The 23,658-nt window shown below is 42.1% G+C and overlaps 1 protein-coding gene across 4 annotated transcripts; it reads left to right on the plus strand.

The window, feature by feature from the left end:
* Positions 1–475: 475 nt before the first annotated feature.
* camta1a (calmodulin binding transcription activator 1a) lies at positions 476–23,359 on the plus strand. 4 transcript variants are annotated; one of them, XM_026332691.1, is made up of 17 exons: positions 476–980; positions 3,131–3,257; positions 3,897–4,031; positions 15,477–15,563; positions 15,597–15,658; positions 15,818–16,014; positions 16,121–16,199; positions 16,396–16,744; positions 16,886–17,361; positions 18,287–18,462; positions 18,787–19,030; positions 19,809–19,880; positions 20,139–20,159; positions 20,303–20,502; positions 20,824–20,898; positions 21,312–21,342; positions 23,296–23,328. In XM_026332691.1, exons 1-17 carry the CDS (start codon positions 540–542, stop codon positions 23,326–23,328), a joined length of 2,805 nt encoding a protein of 934 aa, XP_026188476.1. In that variant the 5' UTR covers positions 476–539. The 4 variants fall into 4 exon arrangements, with proteins under 4 accessions (XP_026188476.1, XP_026188479.1, XP_026188478.1 ...); XM_026332694.1 differs by having other exon boundaries at positions 17,201–17,361; XM_026332693.1 differs by lacking the exon at positions 21,312–21,342 and having other exon boundaries at positions 17,201–17,361; positions 23,296–23,359.
* The last annotated feature ends 299 nt before the right edge of the window (positions 23,360–23,658 follow it).

Raw genomic sequence — 23,658 nt, forward strand, 5'->3', positions numbered from 1 at the left:
ACTCCCCTGGCAGCAATGGCCACCTCCACCACCATCAGGCCCACCAGACCCAGCACAGAGCCAACTGTAATGGAGGCTCACCCACAGAGGGGCCAGGTCAGGCTGGCTCTCTTCAGCTGCTACAGTACCAGGGGACCTTTCCTGGGCTTGGCACTGAGCATGAGGAGGTGGTGGGTCTGGATCAACCAGGCAGTGTGAGTTCAGGTCAGACTGGAGCTGCTGAGAATGGAGCTGAGAATCTTCTCAAGCCAGGAGACCACATTCAGGCCTGTGGGACAGGAAACGGAGAGGGAGGGGGTGCAGAACACTACCTTCAGCAGGCGTCAGATGGTAGCAGTGGAGGGACTGGAGGTGCAGGAGAAGGTGTAGCAATTCATAATGGAAACAACAACAATGACAGCAGCAACCGCTCACAGCAACAGCAGCAGCTGCAGCCTCTACTCCAAGGCGCAACCATGGTCCAGGGACTCTACAATGCTGTTGCAACCCACCAAGGCTTAGGTGGTGCAGCTAGTAATGGAGGAGCAGGTGGGGCAGGCATGGAGATCAGTCTGGATCACTTTGACATCTCTTTTGGAAACCAGTTTTCTGACCTCATTAATGACTTCATCTCAGTGGATGGCAGTAGCACCGCCATGTCAGCTGGAGGAGCGCTATATGCTCACCAACTAGTCACCTCACACACCTCTGATAGTCAGAATACAGCTGGTGGGGCTCCCCAGCAAGGCCAAGAAGATGGAGGGGCCAGGGGCCCTGGCTACAGCCCCACAGAGCTTTGCCTTCAACCGTGCTGCAGCCCCCAGTCTCTGAGTGCAGGAGCTGGAGCAGGAGGAAACACCGGAGAGGCAGGCTCATTGTCCTACATGAATGTGGCAGAGGTGGTTTCTGCAGCTGTAGCCCAGGGGGCTCTGGGGATGCTTCAGGCCACAGGCCGGCTGTTTATGGTCACTGACTACTCCCCTGAGTGGTCCTACCCTGAGGTCAGTGCCTCTGGTCTTCCAGAACCAGTATTTTATATATTTTTGTTGCTGTTGTTGTTATTGTTATTTTATGGAGCAGCCTAATTGCTGAGATGTGTGCCCACTCAAAAGATTTTTAAAGAGCCATTTCTGCTTTTTGAACTAATAAATACATTCATTTTAACCCACTTATTTAAGGCTCTTATTTTTAAAAAAGCAAGGGAAATTGGTTACATTGGTGAAAGAAATAGAATCAAACTGCCCTTGTAAATATCCATTAGATTCTTAAGATTTTAAGTGGCATTTGAGGTGCCTTCACCATTTTCACTTCCACTAAAGGGGTTCGTCTGTCAGTTTTTTCGTTCGTTTGATTTTGTTTGTTCCTCCTTGGAATACAGAATAGTAAACCTTTTGGATGTATATGGAAATTAGATATCTATGGAAATTATTTTTGTTTAGTTCATCATTTTCGGTCATGTAGTTGAACTTAATACATCAGTGTTAATTTGTATATTCATTTATAGACCCTGAGAAACATCACATGGCAGCAAAGGAACATGGTCTTTTTAATAAAGACTCAAATAGAAAATTTGTGTAACATCTCTGGCGATGAAACAAAATGCATCAAAAATGAGTTGAAATTATTAGAGTAAACAAAAATGACTGTATACATTAGCTTCAGAAAATATTGAGACCCTTTTTTCACTTTTTGGAGTTACCAAGCAGCATTTAAAGGGTTTATATGACCATGAGGAAAAGGATTAACTGGTCTGATGAGACGAAAACTGAATTATTTGGGCAGAACTTGAAGCACTTCTCAGCAGCAGGGATCGGGAGAGTGGTCTAACCTGAGGGAAAGATAAAAGCAGCCTAATACAGAGAAAACCTGCAACATAGTCCTGAGACCAGGTCAATGTTTCAACACTGACATTAAACATACAGACAAGACAGCATCGTGGTGGTTTTGGGATAAGTCTCTGAATGTCCTTGAGTGTCCCAGCCAAAGCCAAGACTTTAAACCCCAGAGAACATGTGTGGAGAGGCCTAAAGATGGCAGTTCTCTTCTCTTCTGATCCAGTCTGACAGAGCCAGGAAGGATCTGCCAGAAATATGGGATAAACTGCACAAATCCAGGTGTGCAAACCTTGTAGAGACTTCCCAAGGAAGACTCAAAGTTGTATTGGCTGCCATAAGGTACTGAATTAAGGGTCTGAATACTTTTGCAAACAAGACTTCATTTTTGATTTTTAAAATGAAATCTATTACATAATAAATAGAGCTAAAAGTAAAGGAGTCTGAATATTTTCTGAAGCAACTGACATTTTTGGAATTCATGGTAAATTACATAGCTTTAGATTTAAATTAAAGGAGGAAACAACAATGATAGATTATTATATTATATTATTATATATTATAATAGAAGCACCTAAAGGCCTAAGTAGTTGCGATACTACTTATTGTACTGTATTTTGAGTAGACTGCTTTAAATCAAGTCCAGTCTAAATCAAAACCACAAACTGAGGAGCACAAGACTGAAAACAATTATGTCCAGTCCTATCAATAATTAATAGAAGTAGTTATGAAGTAGTTATGAGCTGTAAGGAGATTAATTTAAGGTTACGTTTTGGAAGCTTTTGCAATCATGACTCGGATTAAAGTCTCTTTTTTTGTTGCTGCTGATGCTGATGCTGCTCAGATAAACACTGCATCAGTACAGTTTGAAAACTGTACTGCCGGTCAGTGGCAGAGTATCAAAACAATTGAACCTAAATATTTTTTCAAAAATACAATATCTGTTGATATGCTGTGCACTAAAATCCCCTTTTTCCTCACTGTTTCACTCTTTCATTGTGTAATTCTTCATAGTATTGCATTTTTTTTAGCAGTAATACCCTCCACCAACCTCCAGGTGTGTCTTAGTATTTGTAATGACACTGTTGGTTGGATGTTTTGAGTGATTTTGAAAAAAAATGGTGACATGAAATGATGGTAGTTATCCACATGATGGCAGCATAGATCAATGAAAAGCAAGCCTTATTGTTCTTTTGTTGCCATACCTGTCTTTGCACACTAGATGGCAGGGTAACAAATAATACTGTATTCAGTGCTACCTAAATCTGACTTGGTAGGTCTGTTATGATTGGGTTTTAAACATTTGTTCTGTTTGGCAGGGTGGAGTTAAGGTGCTGATCACTGGGCCCTGGCAGGAGGCCAGCACAAACTACAGCTGCTTGTTTGACCAGATCTCAGTCCCAGCCTCTCTCATCCAGCCTGGCGTGCTGCGCTGTTACTGCCCAGGTGAAGCAGAAAAAAAACACACACACACACACACACACACACACACACACATCAAAGAGGAGATGGAACATTGATGAAGACTTTTCACTATCACTTAAAATCCTAAAATTGAAATCATTAAAACTGTCTCAGCTATTGCAGCTTAGTCTCTCTTTATTAGCCTATGTTAAACATGTACCAGGTTACTTCTTTATTTAAAGGGGCACAAACATGATGAAATAATGAAAAAGTAATGCTTGGTTAATTATGATTTTGGAAATCTATAGAACACTATACAATATTTATCGCCAATCTTTTCAACAGACTTAAAATTAAGACATGAATATCCTTAAACACTCAGAACACATGATTGAAATACCCTAGTTAAAGCATGAATTAATGTATTTATCTTGCCATGTAATAAGCCATGCATAAGATACTGTTAATTCCAGTGTAATTCCAATAATTCATTAAGTATTAAATGCATGAAGTCATGAGTTGCATACTTTTATCATGAATGTATATATATAACCAACATATTAGGTAATTTAAGGTAATAATGTACCTTAAATGTGTCATTGTTCATAAGCAAATTAAGTTATAGTGACACTGTGTGTATTGTACATACACTGAATCCTCATTATTCTCTTCCCCCGCCAGCCCATGACACAGGTCTGGTGACGCTACAGGTGGCTGTCAGTAACCAGATCATCTCCAGCTCAGTAGTGTTTGAGTACAAGGCTCGCGCTCTTCCTTCACTGCCATCATCTCAGCACGACTGGCTCTCTCTGGATGGTACGTCTCAGCTCAGTTTAATGGTAGCATTGGTTCATTGGTTTGTGTACTTGATTTCTCTCACTTTATGCTTGTCCCACATCTTGTTCTTTTATCTGGCTCTATCTTATTACTTTTGTTAATTTTGAATAACGATCTGCTGGATCATCATACATTACAAATCCTCTGCTTTAAACTAATATGTCAAAGCTTACACAGGCACACAAATGCATTAACTCTCCATGGTGAGAAACAAGTCTGCAGGATAGTACTAAACATTTTGGAAAATTCTTGAAGACAAATAGTGATATTACATTTTTTTACACACATTTGTATCAACATATTAAGTAGCAACATGTTATATGATTTGTGCAGGGAGACTGAATTTAGAGGAGAATTCCATCTTGTATGTAATAATGAGGATTATATAGAATAGAAAATATCACTGTGTCTTCTGACTGATTTTTTTTTTTTTTTTTGGAAGGTGCTTTTGTTGGTATTATGGCTGGCAATTCAGTATTTACATTTATTAACATTTACTAGAATTGTGTTCACACTGTGTTGTTTCAGGGCAGCATGGTGGCTGAGTGGTTAGTACTGCTCACAGTAACTCACAGCAAGAAGGTTCCTGCAGGGTCCTTTCTATGTGCAGTTTGCATGTTCTCCCTATGCTTGTGTGGGTTTTCTCCAGGTACTCTGGTTTCCTCCCACAGTCCAAAAACATGTGTGTCAGGTTGATTGGTGACTCTAAATTGCCCATAGGAGTGAGTGTGAGTGCATGAGGTTGTTTGTCTCCATGTGGCCCTGTGATGGACTGATGACTTGTCCTGGGTGTACCCCTGCCTTTCACCTAAAGAGACCTGGGATGGGCTGCAGCAGATCCCTGTGACCCTGGTTAGGAATAAGCAGGTATAAATAATGGATGGATGGATTGTGTTGTTTCACAATATTCTGCTGTCCAGTTTATGACAGTTGATGAGTTGTGCCTGATGAAATACAGTGGAACACATTCACTGTATCTCATCATTCAACTGTAACAGATTTAATTTATAATAATATTACTAATATATAGTAATGTTAGTATCAGAAATATTATTGCAGTATAGAATACGACCCTGCTGTCCAGCCTCACTGTGTTTCAATTTATAATCTTATAATCTGAGACATGCAAATAAATACTATATGCTATATTTGAGGTTTTACATTCAGATCAGTGCACAGACAGAAAACCTCGTTTTCTCATCCTGCCCAGGTTAAATTTAGCCAATACCAAACCTATTTATGTATACAACAATACAAATGCAAAGACACACTTAACAATACAAATGCAAAGACACACTTGGCTGGTGCTTAATAATTTACAAATAATGTTAAAATTGCAATATGTCATGGTTAGATTAATATGATTTTCTACATACAATAAGTGCTGCAGGGCTGGCAATTTTCTGTTCAAGTAAAGTGACTCAGGAGACCTATTGTTATGTTCAACAGAATGTAAGTCGTGCGTGTGTGTGTGTGTGTGTTTGTGTTGCTGGGGAAGCATTGGTGCACTGCTTGAGCATCGACAGGATAAAGTAGGGCACGGTGAGGCACAGGCTCACAGGACAGCTGCATTGCAGACGGCCCTTGAGGGAGTGGGAGTGTGTAATAGAGATCTGGCGGCGGCTCCAATACGCGGCAGTACCGGTGGATCCCTCCGCCATTCATATCCTACTGCCTCACTGGCCCATTCACAGAACCAGTTAAGGAGGAGCTGACTGTGTCAGGGAGAACACAGCCCACCCTATTACCTTGCTTATATTAACCCCTTGAATGCCGTCTCTCACGACCAGTTTCACAGACCAGTGGGGATCCACAAACATCATTGCAACTGATTCTTAATATTTTAACAGAATGCCAAATGACATAAATTGTTCCTAGCTTTGTTCCGTACCTGTGTTTATACATTATTTAACATTATGTCAAGCCTGTGTGGATCCAGGTGAGTTTACTCGCGCGTAAAAGACAAACGGAAGGTCTGTTTCCTTTGAAATATTGAAGTTCAGCAATCATGCACACATAATCACTTGGAGAGACAAACTAGTGTCACCCCCCTGGATCCATTAGATCTTTGTGACTGGTCGCTTTAGCCAACTTCACACCAACGCACTGTAAAATCCATTTGGATTCATATGGAATATTTCATTTAAAAGAAAAGTCAACGTTAGGATGCGTTTGCCATTATTTATCCACGGATCGTTTCACTGAGACTTTCCACTGTGTTAGCCTAACTAGACCATGGAACTTATTTCAGAAGTAGGACAGGGTGCAGTCACTGGAGACATGTGTAGTCATCGATAACGTCCCCAGGCTTGACAGAAGACTGCACATCTAACGCAGTGAGGACAGTTTGATATTTAGTTGCCCACTTCCAAAAACACTCGTGTTGCTCATGTTGCCTAAAGTGAGTGTACACACTCACGTTATCTACGCTGACGGTGTGTCACCTGATGGACTGGGTGTTGACATTAAGCACCATAGCCTGTTTAGTGTGAGTCCGCAGCGGCGTGCCGTACAGCTTTGTGAGTTTCTTCTCTCATGGAAGACTCACTGTGCCATGATGTGCTAATGGCACAGCTGCCTGCCTGCCTTGATTTGTCATAATGCAGAGTGGGGGAAGGGGCGCTTTTCTCTGCAGCACTGCAGGTACGGAGCCATGGGCAGGACAGAAAAGCTGCCGGAGCTGCAGAGCAGTCATCGTTTGCCCCAATAAGTTCCCGAGCTCAGATCCCGCGACCCGAGCCCGGAGAGGTTCGCTGGGAACTGCCAAAATTACAGCCCCCGCATAGCAGCATGCTGACTGTTAGCGTATTGACCGTGCTCGGTGAGAGTGAGCCTGGCTGCACCGGCGTGACAAACGGTAGACCGTGTAGCTCCACACAATGCAGGAGCGGAGAAGTGGGCGTGTTTGGGTAAACATGGTAAACTACCGCAAACAGAACGAGACATAGTTTGAAACGGCAGCTGGGCTGGACAAGTCGAGTCCAGTCGCCTTTTGAGCGACTCCACCGTCTTTCTCCACTGTGGGGAGAGACCCCGTGCAGGCGCCGCGCGCGTCGAGCCGAGCGGATCCATTTGGTTTTCACTATTTACAATAACAGGCCAAATAAGCGAAAGGAAAACGAGTCGGATACGGAGCGCGCCTTTATGAGCACGACCCGAGGAGGCGACAGACGAGAATTAGACCGTCTGTTTACCGGCGACACGTGCGCACGTCCTCTGCTAGCAGCGGCATTTGTCTTTTTACTGCAGCCCGGTAATAACAGCGACCACTAGAAACATTAGGAAAGTGCGTGTGTGAGAGATGAAACAAGTGAAGAGGGTGAGGGGCTTTTAGAGGAAGAGGAGTAGTGAGCGGTCTTCCTCTCTCTCTCTCTCTCTCTCTTTCTCTCTCTCTCTCTCTCCACGTCGCTCTCTTCCCTCACTTTGTTCTATTGTTGACGAGTGCACTGTTGAGATTGAGACTCCCTCTACACCAAGGATAGAGGAATATTTTTGTCACCGTGTGTAACAGCATGCAGTAGCCTGGCCGTCAGTGTGAGTGAAATGCAGCTTTGGTTGGACTTCTTTGAGTCAGGATGCCAGTGAATGACACCTGCATTTCCTAAAAGACAAGAGAGGTATTTTTGGGCTTTGAGCTGGACTCTACCAATGGAAAATAAAGTAGAAGGTTAGAAGTGTTCAGTTCAACCTATGGCTGTGGTGCTGTGCTGTGTTGTGTTTGTGTTGTGTTTCGGGCTGTTTTAGTTTTTTGTTTTGTTTGTTTGTTTTTTTCTGTATATGTTCTCTGCGTTTCTCGTGTACATGCCACAAGAAGTTGAAGTTCCACGTCTCTTCGACCACCCCGCATGCTAAGTTGTTGTGTTTGAACGTACTCCAGCCGTGTCCGTGCTGCAGCGGAGGAGTACAGAAAATGCCTGGTTTGTTTTTTTTTTTTGTTTTTTTTTTTTTGGGCCACATGCTTTTTCAAGTGTTTCATGTGACTCTGCCTCATTGCAGACCACTGGAGAGTTGACGTTGGTAGTAGCGAACTCCTGACTCACGACTACTGCTTGAGCATATTGGAGGCTCCTCAAGACGCCTTCAGTGACAATGAGACTGTTCAGGTCTTGGCATTTAGAGCAGCAAAGGAACTACACTTATAGATATTCTTCACGTGTTTTCCAAGTGTGGAAAAACCGCACTCTGACATTGGAGAGATTCATGAGTCTTTCTTGAAAGTTTTGGTTTGTTTGCTGTGCTGGACTCTATGGTGATTGTTTCTAGTCAGGCCAGCGTCTTTATTTTTCCATGCTGCAAGTGCCGTGTTTCACGTGTTGTGGAAAGTACGGCAGCTGCTCTGGTCTAGCGCATTTAGAGGGTTGTCGCATCCCTGAGTGCTGCTCAGGTTATCGCGGCCAAAGCGTCGTCGGTGAAATGCACTTATGCTGTGGATTTATGGTCCACGTTGCGTCCAGGCCTGATCTCGTTAACAGCATAAAGTAAGCGAACAGTTAAAAGTGGGCGGAAAGGAAGAACTCCACGTTGCTACAGTGGTCCATGATGAGTTTCAGCACCACAGATCTGTGAACAGCGACTCCACGTTTTAACCCCCGTTTAACTTTTCTCTGATTAAGGCCAGTTACACATATACATGTATCTACCTGTTGCCTGGCTGCTAAAAACAACAGAGATTATACAGCACACCAGAATTGCTGGCTTGTCGAATATGTGTTGCATCAATCACCACAGTGCGTTTGCATGTTTTACATAATACATGTGGATTCATTGTAGTTATGCCAAGTAATATGTGGCCACTTTAACGCAAAGTGGTTTACTTTGTATAGTTTAACAAAAAAAAATCTTGATTTATTTGCATAAACAATGTATTAGTTACTGTAGTGATATTGGAATATAAATACAGTAACAGTTGATCATTGAACTTTGAGAAACAAAACAGTCATAAAAATACCCCACTCCAATTGATAGATTCTCTATCTATCTATCTATCTATCTATCTATCTATCTATCTATCTATCTATCTATCTATCTATCTATCTATCTATCTGTAATGATAGAGGCAACAGTGTTACTGTAGCTGTACTCATAGGGGTAATATCAAAAGTGGCATTTCCAGTAACAACATGTCCTTACACCTGGGGGTGATTAAAAGAGAAACAGTTGTTTGTAGAAAGCATATACTTTCTAGATGTTTATGTGGCTGAGTTTCATTCATAACCTAAAATAACCTCAAACAAGACCCACTGACATCTATTATGCTTCATTTGATTGTTAATTAATTGTTTCTTCTCACTTGACTTTCTCACGTATTATTCACTTCTTAATAGTCAATTTAAGTCTAAGATATAATGGGTAGATATAACAACACCTTGTTATTCTAATGTAATCCAATATAATAGTATTGCAATGGATTTTAGCCTTATGAACTTTATTATCTGTAGTTTGTAGCGGAACTATTAAAGAGATGTTGTGTAAAGCATGTGGTGAGTTTGAAGCTGTAGCGTGTGGTTTGCATTAGGTTACATTATGTTATGCATCAGTTAAAATATGTCATTGCTATGAAATTTTACTCCCCACCACTGTCATAACAAGTCCCAGTCTGCTTTTAAAGCACAAGGCCATAAAGTATTTGTACTGTAGCTAATTGTACTGTACATTACTGTAATAACTATAATGCAGGGAAGGTGCTTATTTTGTGTTGTGTTTTTAGCTTTGCTTTGCATTCATAGGCCAATCTGCTAATGAGCTTATCAAATTCAGGTCTAGTACCTGTTCATGCTATGCAGATGTACTGTACCTTGAGTTGTGATAAATTATATAAAGTATATTACACACTAAAAAAAAAAAAGAATTCATTATATTACATTTAAAACCAAATGACTTTAAGCCTCAGGTCTCTTGTTTTACATTCCCGCCTGTCCTCATTTGAAAATGATCGTGGCTGTTACAAAGTGCAGCAGATAACATTCCACTATGTGACAAAAGACTGAAATGTGATACACCATGCTAAAAATGATGTTAGAAAAAAGGAGAACAGGCAGAGAATCCTATGAATGCACTTAGTCTAACTGTGTTGTCTTACTATTAACAGAAAGCTTTGGAGACATCCTGTCCCTTGGGCTGTGGTGTTTTATATCAGATTGATTAATCTTTGAAATGATTTCTCTACTCATCTCTCATTTGCACTTGTGCCTGCAGCTGATGTATCAACCCGTATGTAGTCCTTCATGCACATGGGAAGCTAATGATATGTACTTGTTATGGTATCAGTTGAATAGCTATTAAAAATCAAACTACACCACTTTCCAAGACAAAAAGCCAGTAATGTATCACTCTATTAGTGTGATAGCAGATGACAGTAAATCCCTGTGGTGTGCACTCTTGGCATTTTACCTTCTATGTTACACAATATAGCTATTCAGCGCTTAAACTGTACTCAAGTTGACCTATAAAGCTGGAGAAATGCCACTAGATTAAGAGATGCTTCACCTCTGTGGCAGAACAGAAGAGTATCATTCAAGCACTGTGGCCTTTGTTTACGCTTATTAAATTTCTGTATGGCTGAGGATAAATGATCTCAGGGTGGAAATAGTGGGGAGAGAAAAATGTCATTGATACACTACTGCATAAGAAATATACCAATGGTACAGGCATTTGGGTTAATTTTTCTATTTAGTCTTGGAACCACAATATTGACATCAAAGATGATTACTTTGTGTTTGAAGGATTTCTGCTGTTGTGTACAGGTTCCAAATTGCTGTAAAGAATACCAAAAGAATAAATGCCAACAATCAAACTGATTTCAGATTTTGAGGGACGGGGCGTGCAAAATATGGTCAATCAGAAGCAGAGAGGAAAATGCAAACACATTTTACAGAATTGAAATGGCAATCTGTATAAATCTTCCACGGTCATTTAATTTGCCTTTCTTTTGTTTTTGTATGAAGTTTGCATGTTCTGTTGTCCCACAGTCCAAACACTTATAGGTTAAGTGTTCTGGTAACTCAAAAAATGCCCCTTGATGTGAATGTGAATGCATTCGTTGGTTTAAATTTGTTAGCTTGTGATGGATTGATGACCTGTCCACCTCCTACCCTGTCTCGTAGCCCCACCCCAATGGCACTGAGCAGGATAAAAAGATGGATAGATGGCATCCTCAAAAAGATTTAAAGCCATAATAACCTTTTATGAAAAAAGATGTCTGTTGTATACAGTCTTAGGAAATAAAGAAGAATTTAAAATTAATATTGACAGAATAAAAACATAATCAGTTATTACACCATGTTGAAGTAGAGTGGGCTTTTCATAAACAGACAGCCATGTGTTCCAGCTGTGAGGGCTGCTGCCAGATGGCCTGGCCCTTTACTTTGCAAGCCCACAAATACCAGCCCCTGTCAGTCAGCTCACACAGAGACCCAGAGGGAGGCTGCCCCTCTGCTCTTTCTACTGAGTTACATGTGAGAAGTTCACTGGCTGCAGAAAAATAATGAGGTTCAGAAGTGAGGATTAAAGATGTCCTCCCACACTTTATAAGAGGTCCTCTATAGGAATAAGCTTGTAAACCCATTTGTGCCTTTTTATAATAAATAATACAGTGTGTGACAACTAAGGACAAGGGGGTCTGTTGCTTAATCTAAAATCAGAATCAGCTTGTTTGGGGGCATTCCAGTAACATCTGTGTTTTCTTATTTATGCTGTCCAAAATTCTAGCTGTTGTTAGATGTTGTGCACAACAAGCTCTGTGTACTTGGCTTCATTATTTTAAAAAAGTGCTTGACTGTGTTCTCAAGTGCCACGTTTTAGAGATAATGGGTCTCCAATAATAGTCCTCTTGACATTTCCAAGTAGGGACAGAGAAGTTGCCCTTCATTGCCAGCTGACCTGACCCAGCCACCGAATTCTCCAACCTGTCTCAATGACAACTTCGGCCTTGGTGTGTCCTCTCTGTCCCCCGCCCCCTCCCTTCACTGTTTTCTTCCTCTCTTCATCACCTTCCTCCTGTCCTCTCATTTCACTTCACCCTTCTCCTGTACCCGTACCTGCAATCTCTCCTGCTGCCTTAAACCTCCTCCATTCATCCTGTTCTCACTCCCACTGTGTCAATAAACAGCTCTGTTCTTCCCTCCCTTATCCATCTGTATATCAACTTGTTGCCATGTCCCAGAGATGAGACAGATTACATGCTGTAGGGCTGGGATTTTTGTGGAATTAAACCCACTGCCAATGTTAAAGATCCTCTGCTCTCTGATTCTCTCAGAAGAATCAACAGCAGAGGCATAGTGACACCTGACAGCCACCACACCAGATTAGCCACTAGTATGTCACAGTGCACCTGCTGTAGCTGTTATGCAGAAATGAGCTACCACAGTAAGCCCATTGTCTTAATCTATATAATGGGGCCAGGTCATGGGCCAGTGTCTGATGAGTCCCAAAATGATAATATGAAATTTATTCTGTTGATCGTCGGTCCTAAGGAGAGTGAGATTGCTCATTTGGGTTAGCAGTCATAAAAGTTTAAGACCTCACAAGGTATTGCATTGCTTTTTCTTCACATTCTTCATGCAAGCTGAAAGATGGTATTTTCCATTTCTCTTTAGGCTTTTTCCCCTGAGTTGAGAGGTTTTCTTCTTACTTCTGAGGGTAGACAAGCCATTTAGCCACATATTTACTACACATTTATTTTGAAGGGCATACAATATATTTTTTTTTGTACAGGAAAAAAAAACCTTTACTCTATACTCTGTCAAATATTCTTATTAAAACAGCACACACATTTAACACTCCGCAGGATAATCCACAGCAGAGATTAGTTCAAGTAGATAAGAAGTGTGACAAAACTGACAGAGCATGAAAATCAGAGAGAGTTTTCTCTTCTTTTGTATTTTTCATATCCAATTTGGATGAAGAAAGTTAGCAGGGGAACACGGCACTAAAAACATGGGGAAATATAAAATATATCTTCACACACAAGGGAGCTGGAGCCATTCACATAAAGTTATTCTGGGTTTGGAAAGCATCACTCTACATTTACCCTTTGGTTAGACTAACTTTGGTAGGACTAAACACCTTTCATTCAAGTGTTTTAAATGTAGTGAATGGTGGCTGCCCTCATTTTGCACACAGCTGCTTTTTAAAATAATGTTCCAGTCCGCCCTAAATCTGCGAGAGTCACCACGTCTCCTGCCACACACCGTCACAAGGGAGTAAACCGGAGAGTGGGAGGATGCTGACGACGTCACCGTGTTGTTACAGTTCTGTTTGGCTCCTTACCTTCCCTGTCTCCTCCTTTTCGCCTCCCACTCATCTCTACCCCCATCCTCCCTCTGCAGTGGACGTGCATTGCATTTGGAGCAGCAGTCAGCAGGTGGAGATGACATCATCTGCACTGCAGCACACTGCAGCACTGGGTTTAAACAAAGACATGTCAGCCTACTGCTAACTATACCCCCCTCTCTGTCTCTGTCTCTCAATCTCTCAACATCTCTCCCCATGTCGCCAAAGGGAGACGAAGAGCATAGCCTTGTACCACGAGAGGTTATGGTGCTGTGACCTGTCTCAACCCTCTGACTCACCCCTTGACACAAGCACTCAGCATCTCACCTGTCTCCACAATTCAACATGAGGGATAGGTGAACATGGATCCCACATAGGTGGATGTATCGCTTCTTTCCTGCTTGATATGAGACTGATCTGCTGATCTGACAGCATAGTCACTTACCCAGTCTACGCCACACAGATAAAGCTCGAAGGCAAAAACCTCAGGTCTTTCCTCTAAGTCCATTATTCACAGTGCATTCACAGAAAGTAATATTTTACATTCCAGTGACATTATGTTTTTCTGTCCAATGACAGTGGTTATTTAACCTCTTTTAGAGTGGCTCACAGGAGGTCTGACTGTGACATTAGCTCTCCACAGAGCCTTGAGCCATGACTGCCAAGATACCGTAAAGCGCAAATGTCACCAGGTCGTGCTGTGAAGGTTCCCCACTTAGTCATTGGATCCCTGTCTATAGCGTCAACACTGGGTAGACTAAATACACCAAAACACACCAAAGAAGATTTATAGACTCTTTCATCATTTCCTTCACTTTTTTTTTTTTTTATTTTGCTGGTGTACTGGTGGAGTCCTACTCCTCCCCTTCATCAATAAGCCAATAGCACGCAGACAGACCATGCACATACAGCCATGCTCCTGTCGCCTAGTTACCACTCGGCAGCAGGTTGCCACAGAAACGGCCTCATAGTGGTTAAATGGGGAATGCTAATGCAGTCTTCTATACTCCCTGCTGCAATAGGTTCTCTGTGCCCATCCCATTCCATTTTCTATATACACAAGTGTTTATTGTTTGTTTGCGCGCATGTGAGTGTATTTGTGTGTGTGTGGGGGGGGGGGGGTCCTTAATCTGCCATTGAGCCGCGTGTCCTATAATCTTACATTAACACAATGCAAATTGCTGTGTTCATGTGTGGATTTCATCATATTAGTTACTTGCATTTTGTAAAGTGATCAAGACCTGCCTGGCAATTTTCCATTTCCTCACCTAGGTCTTGAATTATGCTGCATGTTCTATATTTCCCACAGAAAACTCTTTTTGCAAAGTTGAAAACCTGAGGTGAGACAACCCATATAAACTCCTCTAACTGACACAGGGTACAAAGCAGTAGTTTCTCTTAAGTAGCATGTAGTCTGAAGTTGTTTGCATCCATCTTGATGTATGGAAAGGCAATAACAAGTGGTGATTGATTTAGTACTGTTAGCTCTGTGGTCCTCCTACCATGCAGACTCATGAATTGGGGGTGAGGTGGGACTCCTTGGTCATAATAGCCCTACTTAATCAGCTGGAGAGGGCATTTAGATGCATGCACCCCCCCTCCACTGCGTGTCTTAAGACCTGTACAAAAGTGGGGACATTTTTAACATGCCCCCACTCATTGGCCAATCAGTCAACCTGTATTAGTCTGCTGGGACTGAGTTTGAGTGCTGTGCATTAGCTGCAATTAGATGATTGATGGGCTTTAAGAGTTATTTTAGTAAAGCCAATTGTTTTGATGAAATGAATGATTTATGCTATTTTTTCCACTCGCAATCTGGGGAGATTAATAATGATTATAAGGGTTTTGTGTGTTGTAACGGAAAGTAGGAAATTAACTTGCTGTCAGCTTTCCAGTGTCTTACAAATAGACATGTGAATCTGTGCAATGGTTGATTGTATGCCTCATGATGTTAAACCCCAAGTCACTGCGACAGTCTTAATGCTGCTCAGAGCAACACATTTTGGTGCAGCTTGTGGTGCATACTGTGTAATCATTTGTCTTGTCAGGACACAGGTTTGTTTGTGCTGATAATAGCAAAGACCATGCTTTTTGCACACTGGGTGATACTTGTGTGTTAATATGGTCTTCTTTTCTGTCCCACTGTTTACCCAGATAACCAGTTCAGGATGTCTATCCTGGAGCGCTTGGAGCAGATGGAGAGGAGGATGGCAGAGATGGCCAGCCACCAGCAGTCGAGCAGTGCAGGGAGTGGTGGAGCTGGGGGAGGAACAGGGGGAACAGGGGGAGGAGGAAGCGGAGGAGGTGGAGGGGGAGGCAACAACAGCCAGTCACAGGTAAAAAGCCACATCACATTGCTCATAGTTTGTTAAAGGCAACAACTGCACATTTGACAATATCAAGCAAGCACCTTGTGTTGTTACTGATTGACTTCTGTTTTTATAAAAGAGAAATTTAGAACAACCAATAATGACTTGCTCTTTTGTGTATGTGAGTGTGTGTCTGGCCAGGCCCAGGCAAGCAGCTCCTTTGAGAGCCGTGTCGTGGTGGTTTGCGAGAAGATGATGAGTAGAGCTTGCTGGGCCAAGTCCAAACATTTAATCCACTCAAAGACCTTCAGAGGCATGACACTCCTTCACCTGGCTGCAGGCCAGGGCTACGCCACCCTCATCCAGACACTCATTAAGTGGCGGTGAGAACAAATTCTCTAGATATTGTATAATGGTGCTTTGGTTTGTAATTGGTGTACACCACACTAAATGGTAGTAAATGCTAATTGTTTTCTCTCTATCATCTAGCACCAAGCATGCTGATAGTATTGATTTGGAGTTAGAAGTGGACCCTCTTAACGTGGATCACTTTTCTTGCACCCCTCTGGTAAGAGAGCTGAAGTTAACTTCTTTATGGAGTGAGCAAAAATCTATGTGAGCAAAAATGAAGAAAATCCTAGTTTGTCTGGTCTTTGGTGAGTGAAACCTGAAGTTAGTAAAGGTTGATGTTTACTCAGTCTGGTTTAAGGAAACCCCCTAATTTAATTTCTTAGCCTTTTCTTATTTGTGTGTTTTGCATTCAGATGTGGGCGTGTGCACTGGGTCACCTGGAGGCCGCAGTGGTCCTGTATAAATGGGACAGACGAGCCCTGGCGATCCCAGATTCTCTTGGTCGCTTACCCTTGTCAATTGCCCGCTCTCGTGGCCATACCAAATTGGCTGAATGTCTGGAGCAGCTACAAAGGGAAGAGCAGCAGCCACCAGCCCCTCTACCACCCACAACTCGCATGTCTTTCTCCCCGGCACCCGACGCCCCCACTACAGATAGCTGGATGGTCAGCTGGGCAAATGACAATGTAGTAGCACACAGCGGCAAGAAAGGAGGTTCTGCCACCACATCAACCACATCCAGCACCACCAGCCTCAATCCTGGTCAGTATTCTCTTTTGCCTGTCTCTTACACATGGACAAAAAGTCATTGAGTGGAGGATTATTTATTTTTCTGTTAGTCTATACTGAATAAAGTCTTTGTTAAATTACTGTGGATGTAAAAGTACATCATGTTTGTTGCAGACTTGAGAAGGCCCAGGTCAGAGCCCTCCAATTACTACAGCAGCGAAGGCCAAAGAGACCTTCCACTAGCTAAAAAACACAAACCCAATCCAGAACTGTTTCAGACTCGGCCTGACAAGGCCATGTCTGTTCCTCTGAGCCTGGAGCAGCAGCAGCTCCACAAGCTGTCATCTAGCCCCAAGAGACTCTCTTCAGAGGGCTTAAGCTCAGATAAGAGCCTACCTACAGGAGGAAGCACAGGAACAACCAGATGGACCTCCAGAGAGAGTTTCTCCAGCAGTGTTATTGGGAGGAAGGCACTGGGGGTCAGTGGAGGCAGCAATCTGGGGAAAGAGAAACTGATCAACCGGTTACGTCAGCGGGAACAGCTTGGCATGCTGGTGATGGCAGACAGAGAGATGGCTGATGCAGAACTGTTATCCTATCGGGAAGATCTGGAGAATCAGGACTGTCTCACACAGATGGATGACCTGCAGGTAATAATAAAAAGAGCAACAGGATAGTCAATCAGCTAAATGGGTAAAACCTGGCACCAGCTCTCCCAAAGGATTAAGTTAAGCCAAAATCATTTTGCTTTTGATTTAAATATATAGAAGTATATAACAAAGTATAGCAACAGCAATGTAAAATACACAGTGTTTAATTTGTAAACCTGAAGGTGCTGGACGACCAAGTGCACATCAGAATGTGAAGTCAACCTGCAGGTGCAGGTCCCAGAACATGTACAGTGCTGAAAACAAAGTGCTATGTACACCCACTCACTAAGCTCTGGGCTTTACTTGCTTCAGTTCTGAACAATATGCATGATATCAATGTTTTAATCATTTTAAATCATTTTAGGCCACTCTGCACAACATGCAAATATCCATCTGAAATGCCCACATCACAGCTTAAGAGGGAACAGTCCAAGGGAAAATGTGGTGTGTATAGTTCAGTGGCACCACTTTTTGAAGAGCTACACAATGACCAGAGATAAAAGCATGGAAAGCTGAGATTTAAATTGGTTGTAACAGTGCCATACCACCTATTTTATATCCGCCTTTCACATTAGATAGGTGGTATACAGCAGGCCGTCCTGGCATTCTGTCAATGACCATCACTGCATAATAAACTCTCTGTATTGATCCACTTCCTTAGCCAAGGGATTCTTCCAGATATCCATCTCCATCTAACTACTCCAATAGATGATGTGTTGTATTAGAAATTTTAGCCTCCAATAAAATATCTCTCATCATTATTACTCTTTCCTCTGACAGTAAAGCCAACATTTTTACCACAGAGCCGGGCAAACAGAACAGAACCAAATAATAACTTAAATCCTTATCTCTCTACATTTTTTGTAGTCATAAAACATTGACAAGGTGAATCCGCTGCTTAGTCGTCTTTGTCTCAACACAACAGGTAAATATGATGACTCTGGCAGAACACATCATTGAAGCAACGCCAGAGAGAATCAAAAGGGAGAACTTCGCTGGTGACACTGTGCCCTTAGACACATCAGGAGTCAGCAACACCATGAACTGGTTGGCCAATTATCTGGGAGATGTGGAACAGCTGCCAAGCATCATACACTTACGGTAAGGAGATCAGTCAGGCAGGGAATAGCAGATATAGACGTTGCATAGCCAGCATGTAGGTATGTGTATGTGGGTTCTCTCCACTGCATAGGTACTGAAACTTTTTATGCCATGGTATTTTTGAAAATGTTTACTCTTTTGTTTGACTACAGTGCGTTCAAAGTAAAAAAGAATAATGCAAACATATTCATACACACACTATATATATGTTGCCAAATATAAAATCTAAGTTTTAAGTAGCCTGCTGCAGTGTTCCTGTGCAAACCGTATGGTAGTAAAGACATCTGAAATCAAGTCGACATTCCTGTCATTTTCTTTCCTCAGATCTCTTTATAATGAACCCCTGACCCCGTCTTCCAACCCCAGCCTCAGTCCTGGGGGGTCTCCGCTGAGAGAAGGGCCCCTGGAAAGGTCCACGCTCCCATCTCCAGCTGACTGGAGTGAGTTCATCAATGCCTCCAACAGCAAAGTGGAGCGAGACCTGGCCCAGCTGACTCTGTCCGATCCAGAGCAGAGAGAACTGTATGAGGCTGCCCGCCTAGTCCAAACTGCCTTCCGCAAGTACAAGGTACAGGCCTGGCACTCAGATGCCACATGCTGTGTATACAGCAGCCTGCAGTGACAGGGCTGTACTGTTAGGACGGGAGTATTTAGATGCTTTTGTTCTGGGGTTTTGGGAGCTATTCAGTGGTTCACTCTGGTTATGATTTGGTTCATTTCCATCTTTCGTCTGGGGATATACTGTATCTAATTGTGCCTAATATTATTCACCTATTTTCTTTCTATCTATGTCTTATTCTCTACTATACACATCACAACACAAACAAAGTAATATATATAAATATGTCCCTGTGGTTTCAGCATGGGAAGGTGGCTTGAGCAGAGCATGGCCTTGCTTAGACGAACGATGCACTGTCCCTTGTTCTAGTTAGACCTGATTGCGCCTATGTTCTCCTGCTCTCTTTGTCCCTGCCTCCCTCCCTCTCTCTCTCTATTAGGTCTGTGGAGCCTGGAACTGCAGGTTTTTAACTAGCTCTCCACACACCAGTCTGTTCCCCCTGCCCGCTCCCATTCCTCAATCCTCTACCCAACCCCCAGCTACTCGATTTTCATATGACATTTTCACTGTTGTTTACAGTGATCTGTTCTTTCAGCTGATATTGAAGTGGACTTTTTGCTGTTACTCCACAGCTTACTTCTTCCTCCCCACTGCTCACATGAGAGGCAGGTCCACTAAGGGTGAACTCATTCCAGGGTTGAATTCCCATGCCAGCAATTAGTTTCCTTTGTGGCACAATGCAGCTTCTACTGTGACCTCTGACCTCTCCCACTCTACTCTCCAACAGGGGCGACCGCTCCGAGAGCAACAAGAAGTAGCTGCTGCTGTTATTCAACGTTGTTACAAGAAATACAAACAGGTAAGCAACACAAAACATTGAAATGTTACTGATATTGTCACGTTTACTATGTGCTTTTATATATAAATATATATATATATATATATATAAATATATATATATTGTATGCTCCAGTGAATACTGTATTACAGGCTGAATTATGAATTATCTAACACTGTAATCCTGTTATTTTGGCATTTGTAAACCCGGTAGACTTCTGGTGACTCTCAGAGCAGGTTAAATCATCATTTATAATCTTTCCCTTTTTCTGCTTGCAAGCTAACATGGATAGCCTTGAAGGTAAAACTTTTTCACTACAAGCAGCTGAATTCATTGCCCAGCTTCAGTTTGTGTTGTTCTACCACAACGTAAAAACCGTCGCACCATGGCAACGTTCACACACAGCAAATCCTGACATGTTGTCCTGTTCCTCTTCCTGACAGTATGCACTTTATAAGAAGATGACGCAGGCCGCCATCCTTATCCAGAGTAAATTCCGCAGCTACCATGAACAGAAGAAGTTCCAGCAGAGCAGGAGGGCTGCTGTGCTCATTCAGCAATACTACCGCAGCTACAAGGAGTTTGGCAGGCTGAAGTCCCACCACCGCGGGGCAGCTGCTGCCCTGGTGCAGCACAAACTGAGGTAGACACTCAGACCACATAGCAAGGCCAAACACTGGAATATATCAAAAGATGAGGCTAATGAGGATACCACTTGGTCATACTACTTACTATATACATTACCTTATGGACAGACACAACCCAGACACATACAGAAGGAATGCTGGGGATTTTAGAGATGATCAGTAGTGAGCTTTATGTTCTTTTTTTGTGTTTATTGCAATAGTACTATATACAATTAAATCAAAGGATACACATTGGGATTGATATTCTATATCCTTATGTGCCAGTCTTCAGTTGCTCTACAAACAGTATGACACTATTGTTTAACTGGTTTTTATAGAGGTAGTCTGCTGACAAAGAGGCAGGATCAGGCTGCCAGGAAGATCATGAGGTTCCTACGTCGCTGCCGCCACAGGTAGACCTCGACACTAACTCACACAAGTTAACATGCTCATATATGCAGTTCACATACAGACACAACTTCACTTAGGCTAGATGAAACTTCACATTCAGATTTACAATGTAGCAAAGCTTGGTTCATGGTCTAAAAGAATAATATCCAATTGAGCTAATCAATAAGACACAGTAGAAAATTCTACTAGTTTGACCATTTTGTCCATGTTCTCTCAAACTATTTGTTGTGCTCAGTGTGATGTGTTGGATTTATTTAAGTTGGAAAAATTGGGTGGTTAGAAATGTCTCCCACACCTAAGCTCCACCTCCTTCCCCCCTTCACTGTATTTGGCCCCCACCTGTCCTCGTCCCCTACTCCACAGTGCCTACTGTGTGCTAATAGCTGTCTGGTATTGTTTTGCTGTTTATGCCAAGCCCCTTGATGGACCATAGACTGTTCAAGCGGGTGAGTGCAGCCTCAGCAACTCAGTTCGTGCTTCTGTCTCACTCTCTTTATCTCCTCTCTTTATCCTGTTTATTCTGTATGTCTCTTTCGCCCTCTAATCTCTCTCTCTCTGCCTCTCTCTTTAATAATACAGTTATTTCTTCCTGAGGTCTCAGCCTTCACATTCTCTCCCCTCACTCTCATTTACTCTTTTGCTCTCTCTCTCCCTCTCTCTGTCTCTCTCTCTCTCTTCCACCCCTCTACCCAACCTTCCTCCTTGTCCATCACTGTTGCTTGATGCCTGCTTGCATGAAGGCTGCCGACTGGAGCCACAGGTGGACTGAGAATCTCAGATTTAGAGCAAATCTGCCTATCAAACCTATCTCAAACTAACAAAATGCTTATGAATGACAATATCACTGCAACACTTAACAGGCACTTCTCTGACACTCTTTATCTCTGTCTTTCTCTCCTTGGAAATCGCTTTTTGTTCATTTTTTTTGTTATTTCAGTTTTGTGTGGTTATGCAGACAGCCAGTTTGACAGAACAGGAGTCTTTTTTCTTGTTTTATTCTGCTGCATGTCAAGTGGTGACAATTATGGGCCTTGCTCTTCTACCTTTAGGCATGCTATGGGCCTGCTGTTCCTCAAGTAGTTGTCTGTCTGTTTGACTGGCTGTGTGTCCTGTTTCTAGCCACTCGACAGACTGAAAGGGGGATTTAACCCTTCTAATTTCCATTTCTAAAGTGTCAAATTGTTGAATGTAACACACCCATTGGTCCATTAAGGCAAAACATTAAATACCAAACAAAAAGATACACCTCAGTGGGGAAAAGTCTAAAATGTCCTGTATAGCATATGGAAGTTTGAGCATTTTAATTGTTTTTACAAAACTTTAATAACTTTAATACTGTTGGCATTTGTGCTGCATCTTTTTTGTTCTTTTTCATATCTGCCATATGCTGTCCTGAAATAGGGTACCCTGCTTTTGAAGCAGGTGAGAATGTCAGTGTAACCACTTCTTATTGTTCACTTGTCTACTACACTGTGATATAGGTTAGGAAGCTGTGGCATCACATACTGTAGGTTGCAGCAATAAGACAAACAATAGATTCTTTGTCCAATGGGAGTAAAACGCAGAACTTTAGTGGATTCATACCCCCACGGAGTACACCAGCTCAGTATGAGAGGATGTAGCGCACATACACACACACAGACACACAGACACACACACACACACACACACACACACACACACACACACACACACACATACACACAATGCACAATGCATCTAATCATGCATCCATGTGAAGTATTTACCTTCTGCTAAGAATATCCTGAGAATGGTTAAGTTCATTACATGGTGGCGGTTGCAATCAATTTACTCAATATTCAATACTCTATGAACCTACACTAGCTGCTTCAATACATTTTCAGCACTTTTAGTCTTTTTGTATGAAGATGTGACCATTACGTTCATAGATTCATTCAGAAAGACAATTCTACAGTACATTCAAATCTTTATTTGCAGTAATTAAACCCAGCCATCTAAGTTTAGCATGCTGCATTTTGTACAAAACTCTGTTTCAGGGAATAAAGTGTCACTTTGAAATAAAAATAATTATTATATCATTTCAATATTTTCTGAACAGTTTTACATTTCATGTATTTATTTTATCACAAATGTGCATTTTATTCAAAAATATAATAAAAAATTATAGTTATGATTCTGTAATTCTGCTGCAATTATCCCCTTTTGTTGATTCCAAACTGTAATTTCGGCTCAATCCTGATCAACATTTCCTTTCACAGTGGAGCCGTAGTTCCTGAGGCTCTGGGCCGACTTGATATTGCTGTGATAGTTGTGGCTGAGCAGTGTGACACTGTTAGCCCTGGTGTGAGCCTTAATAAGCTTGTAATGAAGGCATAGATGTCGTATTAATGGACACCTGTCTCTGTCTTGTGTTTCAGGGTGAAAGAATTGAAAAGGGCCAGGGAACATGAGACCCCTCAGAAGAGCCCCCTCGCTATGTGACATCACTCTCCTGACTCCTCTTTTCTTTTTCATTTGTAACCAAGACATTTTACAAGAGAAATGGAAAAAAACATCAATGCAAGCACTGCAATTATTACTACTACTGCAGTGTTACTGGTTCAACTACTATTACATGTACAACAGCATTTTTTTCACATATCTATTCTTTCCACTGACTTGATTTCAGTCAGAGAGTGTCAACTTCTACGGGACTATAAACTAAAAGGGTCAGGGTGGGGGTGTAGAACATTTGCTTCATGGCATTTTTTGCACTTTTTCATGGATTACTTTGTGTTTTT

The sequence above is a fragment of the Mastacembelus armatus genome, chromosome 7 (assembly GCF_900324485.2).
Source record: "Mastacembelus armatus chromosome 7, fMasArm1.2, whole genome shotgun sequence".
In the NCBI taxonomy this organism is placed as follows: Eukaryota; Metazoa; Chordata; class Actinopteri; order Synbranchiformes; family Mastacembelidae; genus Mastacembelus; species Mastacembelus armatus.